The sequence below is a fragment of the Neofelis nebulosa genome, chromosome 18 (genome assembly GCF_028018385.1).
Source record: "Neofelis nebulosa isolate mNeoNeb1 chromosome 18, mNeoNeb1.pri, whole genome shotgun sequence".
In the NCBI taxonomy this organism is placed as follows: Eukaryota; Metazoa; Chordata; class Mammalia; order Carnivora; family Felidae; genus Neofelis; species Neofelis nebulosa.
Window position 1 is genome coordinate 7,994,643 of NC_080799.1, and position 9,886 is coordinate 8,004,528.

General features: G+C 59.1%; 2 protein-coding genes across 2 annotated transcripts in view; both read right to left on the minus strand.

The window, feature by feature from the left end:
- Window positions 1-2,436: 2,436 nt before the first annotated feature.
- On the minus strand, window positions 2,437-6,284 carry MOGAT3 (monoacylglycerol O-acyltransferase 3). Its single transcript, XM_058710769.1, has 7 exons — window positions 5,816-6,284; window positions 5,505-5,612; window positions 5,349-5,419; window positions 4,862-5,066; window positions 4,304-4,478; window positions 2,769-2,971; window positions 2,437-2,681 (listed from the first exon to the last, which is right to left on the minus strand). Exons 1-7 carry the CDS (start codon window positions 5,886-5,888, stop codon window positions 2,527-2,529), a joined length of 990 nt encoding a protein of 329 aa, XP_058566752.1. The 5' UTR covers window positions 5,889-6,284; the 3' UTR covers window positions 2,437-2,526.
- A 445-nt stretch (window positions 6,285-6,729) lies between these two features.
- PLOD3 (procollagen-lysine,2-oxoglutarate 5-dioxygenase 3) overlaps window positions 6,730-9,886 on the minus strand; it is a 6,067-nt gene continuing 2,910 nt past the window's right edge. The window contains exons 9-11 of the mRNA XM_058711892.1: window positions 7,609-7,734; window positions 7,231-7,377; window positions 6,730-6,740 (exon numbers count right to left, since the gene is read on the minus strand). Of these exons, the coding sequence (XP_058567875.1) occupies window positions 6,730-6,740; window positions 7,231-7,377; window positions 7,609-7,734 (284 nt within the window). The remainder of the gene's footprint in view (window positions 6,741-7,230; window positions 7,378-7,608; window positions 7,735-9,886) is intronic.

Genomic DNA, 9,886 nt, shown 5'->3' on the forward strand with positions numbered 1-9,886 from the left:
GGATCGGAGCATGGCTGCAGAGGTTACTTGGGGAGGCTCAGGAGAGGGTAGGAGGTGTGCCAAGGCCTCCTGAAGCCTATGGCCTCCACCCAGTCTGGGCTGGATTCCAGGAGAGGAAGGATGCCTGGTGGAGGTGCCTCCAGGGCCAACCCAGTCGTAACTGGGTGTCTAGGCTTCTCCCGTTTCTCTCCAGCCTCGAGCCAATCCCTCCCAGCCCCTGACTTTATTGGTCTTGGATTTCAGACAGGGGCAACAAATGATGGGGAATGAAGTCCCCTCCTCCCTCTCTCCCTGAGTCCTCAAAGGTCCCCTTCCTCACCTGTCACCCAGCCCAACCTCCCCTCCCTAGAGATAGGCACCTACTGCTCACAGGGGAGAATGGCAGGGGGCTTCTTGGAGGAAGGCCCGTGGCGATCTAACCCCCATACTCCCAGCTCTTGGTGGCCAGTTCTCACTAGAAGTTGGTGCTTTTGTCCCTCGGGGGGAGAACCCAGAGAAAAACCACATATGATGCTACCCTTAAAGTTTGGGATGAGGTACAAAGGTCCTGCATTCCAAAAGGGGCCAGAGCAGATCACACGCAACGAGCAAGAATGCATTGCCCAAGCAAATAGTTGAGAAGTGACCCTTGAGTCCCTGACCCATGACAAGGATTGGACACAAAGGAGAGAAGTGGGCGGGGGGAGGGGGGCTTTCAGAGCTCGAGGGCAAGGCTTACTTCCACAAGATTGGTGACATAGGTTGCAAGACTCAAAGAGCTCGGTACGCCCCCGTGTTTGTTGGATGTGCCCACAGAGAAGTCTAATGGCCAGACTGTAGCCGGCTGGAGGTTCCCTCCAGGAAAGAAGGAAAGACAGTGGTTGCATTGAGGTCAGCCTGTACTATAGTCGCATCTGGGCTAAGGGTGTTCACCCCTGGGGCGCCTGGGCGACTGGTTGTCAAGCATGTGACTTCGGCTAGGTCATGATCTCATGGTTTGTGAGTTCGAGCCCTACATCAGGTGAGCTCAAGTCCCGCTTCGGATGTCAGACGTTCAACTGACTGAGCCACCCAGGTGCCCCTCTATAGTACAACTTAAGGTGGATGAAGAAGTCATTACCTGAGAATGACCCAGATAAGTCACAGGAGTGCCCAGATTTTCACGCAGGAACAAGAAAAACTTCTTCCACTGAATATATTGTACAGGACAATATAGGACAGTGGGAGATAGGTATGGTTACATCCCAATTACATTTCAACAAGGTATTCTTACATCCTGGACACAGACGCACAGCCAGTCCGTAAACGGGACTGACATAGTCAGAGGACGTTATGACCACACGAGGTCCCCCTAGACTGTTCGATCTTACCCTCTGGCTGGACCGATGCCATGCCCATCATGGGGATGACAATATTTTGCCAATCTCTGTTCTCAGCCCTTAATTTTTTTTTTTTTTTTTTTTTAGTTTATTTATTTCGAGAGAGACAGAGACAGAGACAGCACAAGCAGGGGACGGGCTAATAGAGAGTGAGGGAAAATCCCAAGCAGGGGCTTGGGGCTCAAACTCATGAAACTGTGAGATCATGAACCTGATCTCAAGAGTTGGACATTCAGCCGATGGAGCCCCCCAGGAGCCCCAGCCCTTCAATATTAATTCTTTGATCTTCACCGGAGTTCTGTGCTTGTTGGGTAACTGGGTTCCTGTTGACCTAATGTGCTGGGCTTGCAGTAGGGCTCAATGCCGGTCAGGTAGGTCCTCGTTTCCCCTCAGCTCCCAGCTACGAGGAGACCCAAAGGACAGAGAGAGGGCGTGGAAGCGAGCAGCGTACCTTTCGTACAACTGGAGATCATTTCCCTCCCCATGAGGCCAGATGCCCTTGACCAAGCTCAGCATTTGCTCACGCTCTTGCACCAGGCATCTTGTCTTCTGCAGCCCACGCGGCAACGCCTAGTGCCCCCAGCCAAGAGCCACCCTCCTCAACTCAATCCTGAGACCCTGCGGCTCTCCGCAAGCAGATGCCTTCATTCACAGAGACAAAAGGGCTCAGCAAAGGAAAGAAACCTATGCACGATCCTGCAGCAGGATTAAGTCTTGCTGGGAGAAGAATTCAGGATTCTGACACCCAATCTAAGGCAGCAGCTCCAGGGGTGTCTGGGGGGCTCAGCCTGTTAAGCGTCCGACTTTGCCTCAGGTCATGATCTCGTGGTTCGTGGGTTCGAGCCCCGTGTTGGGCTCTGTGCTGACAGCTCGAAGCTTGAAGCCTGCTTCGGATTCTGTGTCTCCCTCTCTCTCGGCCCCTCCCCCGCTCACATGTTTTCTCTGTCTCTCAAAAATGGATAAATGTTAAAAAAAAAAAAAAAAGATACTAAAGCAGCTCCGTGGCACGTGAGAGTGGGGGCGGGTTACCCACGGAGGCACAGCATGAGCCCTGCAGGCAGCCGATTCTACAAAGCAGTGGTGGGAGAGAAAGAGCTTTTATTGGAGTGGTACAGCTGGCCATAGGTGGAGGTCCCGGTGGGCTGGGGGTTGGGGGGCGGGGAAGAGGCTAGATAAAGGTGAGGTGAGTTGAGGCAGGGACGCCACAGCTTTCCTTGTGCTCCTCAAACAGTGTCTCCAGAGCCTGCATGTACAGCGTGTGGTAGTGGTTGACCTCCTCCTCGGTGGGGCAGAGGATCTGGGGCACCGGGATGGGGCGGCCCACTGCAGGGAGAGGGCAGACAGGGGTGACGGTGCGGGCTTGCCCGTACAGCTGATGGCCACTCTCCTCCCCCCGAGACGGGCACTCACCCACGGTGGTGATGGGCCTGGCAAAGGGCAGCAGGCCCCAGGAGTTGGCCGAGAAGAGTCCGCGACCCCAGAAGATGCAAGGTGAGTAGCCCGTGAGCTTCTTGAAGGCAACCTGGCACAGGTATTGCCAGGAGCCGGGGGCAAAAGCCTTCAGATGGAAGACATCATTCTCTCCAAAGGAGTACACGGGCACCAGGGAGGCGCTGAGCAGGGACAGCAAGAGAGAGGAGGCGTGTTGGGGCCAGCGGCTCTCGGGGAGCCCCCCAGACGGGCCTGCACATCCCTCCCATGCCTGGCTCCCCTTCCCGAGGCCTTTTCGAGCAAATGACCAAGAAAGATCTGGAAGAAAGGACTTACAATTCTTGAGAAATGATTGCGTACTGGGCCTTCCTCCCCAGCTGAGCCTCGCACCACATGGCGCTTAGGGGGCCCTGACCCCCACCCTGGTACAGACAAAACTCCTCATACAGCTCCCCCAAAACTCAAGTCCTCACGGCATGACCAGTGACACGAACAGTCAATTAACACATACTTGTAGCTGTTGTTTCTAGTGGATTTTTACCATAAAGTGAGCTAGAGGAAAGAAAGTGCTATTAAGGGGCGCCTGGGGGGCTCAGCCGGTTGAGCGTCCAACTTTGGCTCAGGACATGATCTCGCTGTTTGTGAGTTCAAGCCCCGCGCTGGGTTCTCAGCTGTCAGCACGGAGCCTGCTTCGGATCTTCTGTCCCCCTCCATTGCTGCACCTCCCCTGCTCTCACTCTCTCAAAATCAATAAATAAACTTAAAAAAATGTTTTAAAAATATCCACGCAGAGGGGACCCATGCAGCTCAAACCTGTGTTGTTCAAGAGTCGACCGTACACATTTTCTCATCTAATCTTTGCAACCACAATATCGTTGTAAAATTAGGGATTAGTCCTATTTCGCAAGTAAAGAAACATGTCCAAGGTCTTGCCTTTGAGGTAGCATCAGAAAGGGATTTGAACCCGGGGCTTCTGAGCACAAGGTCCTGCTACTCGTGCTATGATCCTACCCCTTTCAGAGAGGGAAGACTGGCCAAAAGTTGGCATGGTGTTGACACAGAGAAAACCTTCAAGTGTTGACATGAGAGGGGGTGCCGGCCAGGGCGGAGCGGGGCGGGGGGGGGGTGCTCAGTCTGTTGAGCGTCCGACTTCAGCTCAGGTCACAATCTGGAGGCTTGTGACTTCAAACCCCGTGTCGGGCTCTATGCAGACAGCTCAGAGCCTGGAGCCTGCTTCGGATTCCGTGTCTCTGTCTCTCTCTGCCCCTTCCTCACTCACACTGTCTCCGTGTGTGTGTGTGTGTGTGTGTGTGTGTGTGTGTGTCAAAAATAAATAAACATTAAAAAAAAAAGTGCTGACATGAGAGGCCGATAGGCGCAGGGCACAGTGTGGGCTCTGGGACACAGAGGCCCAGCTACAGGGACCTGGATATGTAGGGACAGAGGGCGTGGGCCCCCAGATGCAATGCAAAATTCACCAGCACCCCTGGGCTGGGCACTTGCGCCCCGCTCACCCGTGTCTCAGTGCCAGGCGCACGAAGCCTTTGCGATTCCGCAGAACGAGGTGGTGCGTCCCTGGGATTGCATACAGGGCCTCCTGGGCGCCCCCGATTATGATGACCACAGCCTGCCCTGGCTGGGGCTGAGAGAGAATAAAGTCCAGGCTCCTCCGATTCACAGAACAAATTCCTGCACGCATGCCGAGGTGGGTAGCAATCACCACGGGCTCCCGGGCTGCCTGGCCCCTCGCTCACCCTTTTGGCGCGTGAGCCCCACACCCCATTCCTTCCAAGTCTGCTGTCCCGTGCCCGTGTCAGTGTGACCTATAGTGCCTCTCCCCGCAAGGAGGCAGGACACTTGCCCCAATGCTACTCCTTGCCACCTACTGTGAGCCCGGCCAACCTTACCGCTGGGTGCCAGGCCAGGCTTCATCTTCCACTTCCCAATCGGTCAGAGGCCATACCGCGTCCTACGGTGAGGCGCCCCTCCTCCACTCTCGCCAGACTGCCTCCCACCCGCCCAACTGGCCGGGTGGGAGGCAGTCTGCCCCGGGTGGGGGAGGGGCGCCTCACCGTAGGACGCGGTATAGTCTCGGTAGATCGGGAAGTAGAAGATGAAGCTCAGTCCCGCCGACGTGAGTCGAATCCCGGGGAAGTGCTTGGAGAAGTCGTTCATCTCCGTGTTGAAATTAGTGAAAACTCCCAAGCTCATGATCCCGTGTGGGTGACCACCGATCACATAGTTCCGGTCCGGGGGCAGCTCTGCTGTTTTCACCAGCTTGGGGGCGTCGGGCAGGAGGAGGAGGAGAGGCGTGGACCGCGAGATAGCAGATGAAAAGAGCCTCCCTCCACCCCAAACAGACTTCAGAGTTCAAGGTCCTCCCTGGGCCAACAGCAGGGGCGGGGGCTACTGTGGAACACCACTCGGCCCCCCTTCCGCGTGCCCCATTGTCTGAGTTTAGAAACCCAGGGGTGCACAGGCAGGGGTGAGCGGGTGTGGGGGGTGAGGGTGGGGGGAGAGGGAGGAGGCAGAGAGTCTCTGTGGATGGTGACCTCTCACCTTGACCGGAAAATAATCCCTTAGCTGTTTCCACATACTCCAGGTTTTCATGAACGCAAAGCGCCTTCCACCTTGGGGCAGAGAGATGGGTGGAAGAACGCCTGGGGCGCTCAGCCACCTTTCTTCCTCCCCCAGTGCAAGTCCGGCCATGCTCACCTCGGTTGGGAGTGTCCCAGTCCAGGAAGAACCACACCAAGTAGAGAACAGAGAAAGACCAGAGTGGAGTGAAGAGGAGGAAGAGGAGGAGAAGGGAGAAGAAAGGACCTGGGTGAAAGATGAGAAAGAAAAGTCACTTGGCTTTTGAAGCTGGGTCAGCGCACCCAGCGCCTGCTCTCCTCCCCGCTCAGATTGCCCTGGTGCAGCCAGCCACCTCTGGCTCTCTCCTGCTCCCTTTGCAAGGGGGGCTCTAGCTTTTCTGCCCCCACTCCCTGCTCTCCTTGGGGACCCCAAGCCAGCAGGCCTCTCACCCATGAAGAGGAAAGACAGCACGAGTTGGTAGACGCTTATTGCTTCCAGCCACTGCTTCCGCACGGTTTTCATGGCGAGGCGCAGCGGGGGCGTCGGAGACTCCTCTGCCAGTAGCTCCCCTCTGCCAGCGGGGCTCCAGGGGCCCGAGCACAAACCAGGAAGGTTTGGGCACGGACGGGATGGCTTTCTCCCGAGAAGGCCAAGCCCTCGGGGCCCCCCTCGGAACCGCGAGTGTGTTGTGCGCGTTTGTGGAGTGGATGGGGAGATCTTGGATCCGAAGCGCCAGTCTCCAGCATGATCTTTGAACTTGCAAGGAGGTCCTCGGGGCGGGGGTGGGAGGCGACAGGAAGTGTGCGAGGGAGGTGGGGCGTCGGTTGTGGAAAGGAGTCTCAGGAGAAGCTGGGGAGCCCGCCGACTGGGCCCCCGCCGCCGGCCCGCCGTGGCCAGAAGCCCCGCCGAGGCCGTGCGCTCTCCAGGCGCGCGTCCCCGAGAGCAGGTCTCCGGGGGTGTCAAGGTCATCCGGAGGCACGGCCGCGCAGGAACACGCACGAACACGCACACGTTGCATCTCTGTTCCCACGTTTAATTTCCCTCCCCCCCCCCCCCCAAGTCGCCGCGGGGACCTGCGTGGCCTGGGGAAGGCGAGGTGCGGGTGGGCGGGGAAGCCGCAGCGCGCCTTGTGCTCCTGGAACAGCTGCGTGAGCCTCTCCACCTAGAGCGCGGGCAGCGCGTCCAGCTGCGCCCCGCTGGCCCGCGAGCAACGGACGGCAGGATTGGGGGGTGGGGCGGTGGGGGGGGGGGCACTGCGGGCAGAACGGGAGGTGAGAGGGGCGGTCGCTGGCACCCTCATCCCGTCCCCTTCCCGCCCACCCGCCCGACGGTGAGGGACGGAGTTCAGGCCCCGAGCAGTCGCCTAAGGCCAGCCTGTGGGGGAGGGGGGGGGTGGAGCCGGCGCGGCAGAGGTGCGGCCCGCAGCCGGGGACCTTCACCTCCCTGAGCTGGGAGCGCGCGGGGCCCGAGCTCCGGGGGGAGCCGGTGCGCGGGCGGGGGGAGGAGTGGGCCGAGGCCGGGGTTCCCCGCCGGTGCCGGGGGGCGTGCGAAAGGGCGGGAGGAGACCCAGGCGCCCGTGGAACAGCCGCAGGGCGACCCTCAGCAGCGGCCTCGTGGCCTCCTGCGCTCTCCGCGCCAAGAGCCCGGAGGGCCCGGGAACTGCTGGAAAAGCTCGTTCTCCCCGAGAGAGAAGACAGGCCCCAGGGAGGCCCCAGGAGAGCGAGGGGGCATGCCTGACTCTGCGTCCCTCACCCTCCCACCCCATCCCTGACCGGGGCCGGCCCTCTGCACTCCTCCCGGACAGGGCAGCCCGCGGGTGTCCTGCCCGGCCACTGGCCGCTTCCTCAGTGCCAACTTGACAAACCCCTCTGATTCCGGATCCGCAAGGTTAGCGCACTCGCTTTTGGGTCCAGCGCTTCCAGGGGCCCTCTCGCGGCCAGGACTGCCACCTGGCCGCCCTCAGGCCGGGACAGCAGATAGGCGGCGCTGGCCTTGTCAGAGGACAGCAAACCTGGGGTGAGGGCAGAGGCAGGGGGCCTCTGAAAGGGGCCCCCCTTTCTTCAAGGGGGTCCTTGAGAAAAGGGGTAGGAGGACACCAGGCAGGTAGAGCTGGGACCCGGAGCCCCCCGCCCACGCCCCCCCCCACCCCCCCCCCCCACCCCCGCGCCCCAGGGCAGGAGGGTGAAGTAGGTGTCGCCAGCTAGGACTGGGGGGTGCTGAGGCTGACCTCCCCCCTCCTCACCACTACACATGGTGTAGTCCCGGAAGCGAGGGAGGTGGAACCAACCTGACAGCCTGAGCAGGTGCGGCCAGAGGCCTGGAAAGAGGCCCAAGAAGCCCGTGGTCTCTGTGCAGAAGTTGCTGGCTTCTGCAGGGAACATACCCCACCCTGGCAGTGAGAGCAGACTTTCAGGGGTGACCAGAGAAGAGTCTGTTCCAAAGCCTTGCCCCCACGCAGCACACTATTCCTGGGTGCCCCTCACCAAGACAGGAAAGCCATCTTGGAAATGTCTCCAGATGGCCCAGTTGCCCACCCAGGCAGAGCAGTGGCCTCCTGCCTGTGGCGAGTCCCTGTCTCCAGAGAGCCAGACCAGGTAGAGGAGGGCTAGGATCCAGGCTCTGCCTAGGATGGCGGGGATGAGCACGGCCAGGCACACCTGGGCTGTAGAATGGAGCGGCGGGGGTGATTCTCAGGACCCCCTTCTGCCCCCTCTTGCCTGTTGCATGGTTTCAGGCCCTTCTGTCCCGGCTCATTCCTTCTATGCCTTCAAGGGCCCCCAGAGATCCCTGCCCTGCCTCCCTCCTGGAAAGAGGAAAGCGGGTGCCAGATGCTGGGACTCACTCACCGAGCCCCAAAAGAAGATCCACTGAAGGACGCCCACCACTTGGAGACCCTGCAGGAGGCCGGCACGCTGTGGAGGGCTGATCCCACAGGGGCTGCCATGGGCTCTTAAGTACTCTCCTCATGGTCCAGCCCACCAGCCCTGACCCTTGGTCCTGGCTCGGCCCCCGTTTCCACTCTCTCTGCTGCACACTGTACCCTTGTGAGCCCCAGGATGAAGAGTTAACCACTCTGTGAACCCACAGGCCCGTGACCAATAGGACCAAACAGAAATGCCCAGGGGTGTGGCCAGGAGCCTGGGGGTAGGAAGGTGTTTGGGCCTTGGGCCTTTGTGAATAGCCAGGCTGACAGAGGTCTGGGAAAGCAGGTGTGTATCACCAATGGCAGAGCTCCCCACACGAGCGAGAACAGTTAGAAAACTCTTTAGTCGCCCTGGCCGGCCCCTAAGGAGTAGCTCGGGCCTCTGTGGGGGAGACATCCCAGAGGGAAGGGTTTTTTGGCGAAGGCCAATGATTGGTGAGCTCCGAAGAGCACACCCTCCAAGTGTGCCTCACATTGCCATGGTCCTCCCCCCAACACTGGCCAGAGCTGTGGACTGCTAGCTTCTCCAGGTCAGGGAATGACACTTCTTAAATTAAGAAAAAAAATGTTTTTAGTGTTTATTTATTTTTGAGAGAGAGAGACAGAGAGACAGAGACACAGAATCCGAAGCAGGCTCCAGGCCCTGAGCTGTCAGCACAGAGCTAGATGTGGGGCTCGAACTCACAAACTGTGAGATCATGACCTGAGCCGAAGTCGGACGCTCAACCGACTGAGCCACCCAGGCGCCCCAGGAATATCACTTCTTTAGAGGAGTCTGACACACGCCCCATTCGGTGCCTCTATCACTCGCTCTCCTAGCATAAAAGACGTTCCCACTTTTCATCCTTCATGGTGATTTTCTGACTGAGGTCTCCCCCAGGCTGTAAGCAACCGGAAGACAGGTCTGGTTCCCATCAGCACAGCTGACAAGTGCCCAGCAGACAGGGGATGCTCAGTGCATGAGACAGGATGAACCAGCGTCTTCCAGTGCCACAGACTGACACATCGTTTCTGTCCCTGTCCCCTGATTCACTCTCGTGGGGGTTTCCCCCTCCAGGGACCTCACCAGGAGGTATTTTCTCCCGTCCCTACTCAGCCGTCTTCCGTCTGCAGGGAGACCAGGGGGGAGATGTGCTGAGAGGTACGGCCAGAGAGATGCTCAGTCCACATGGAGGGGTGACCAGCCCCACCCATCAAGAAGGCAGGCTTGGGGCGCCGGGGTGGTTCAGTCGGTTGAGCGGCCGACTTCGGCTCAGGTCACCATCTCGCGTTGGTGGGTTCGAACCCGGCATCGGGTTCTGTGCTGACAGCTCGGAGCCTGGAGCCCGCTTCGGATTCTGGGTCTCCCTCTCTCTCTGCCCTTCCCCCCACTTGCGCTCTGTCTCTCAAAATAAAGAAAATAAAACAAACAAACAAAAAGAGGCGGGGGGAGACAGATATGGGATCCACGGAAGTTTCCAGGCTCCCACACTGCCCTACCGGCTGCTTCTGCCTTTTCCTCTTCTCTGGTGTTTGTCTCTGGAGTGACTGCAGGCGTCCCCTCTACTCTGGTGGCAGGAGGGATCTGGGGTCAGTAGGGAGGCGAGAGACTTACAGG

Excerpts from the sequence above, each read along its gene's own strand:
- MOGAT3 (XM_058710769.1), bottom strand. The coding sequence starts at position 5,888 with ATGAAAACCGTGCGGAAGCAGTGGCTGGAAGCAATAAGCGTCTACCAA. Across the intron at positions 5,420-5,504 it reads CTGGGACACTCCCAACCGAG|GTGGAAGGCGCTTTGCGTTC; the intron begins GTGAGCATGGCC and ends CTCTGCCCCAAG. Across the intron at positions 4,479-4,861 it reads AGACTATACCGCGTCCTACG|GAATTTGTTCTGTGAATCGG; the intron begins GTGAGGCGCCCC and ends GCATGCGTGCAG.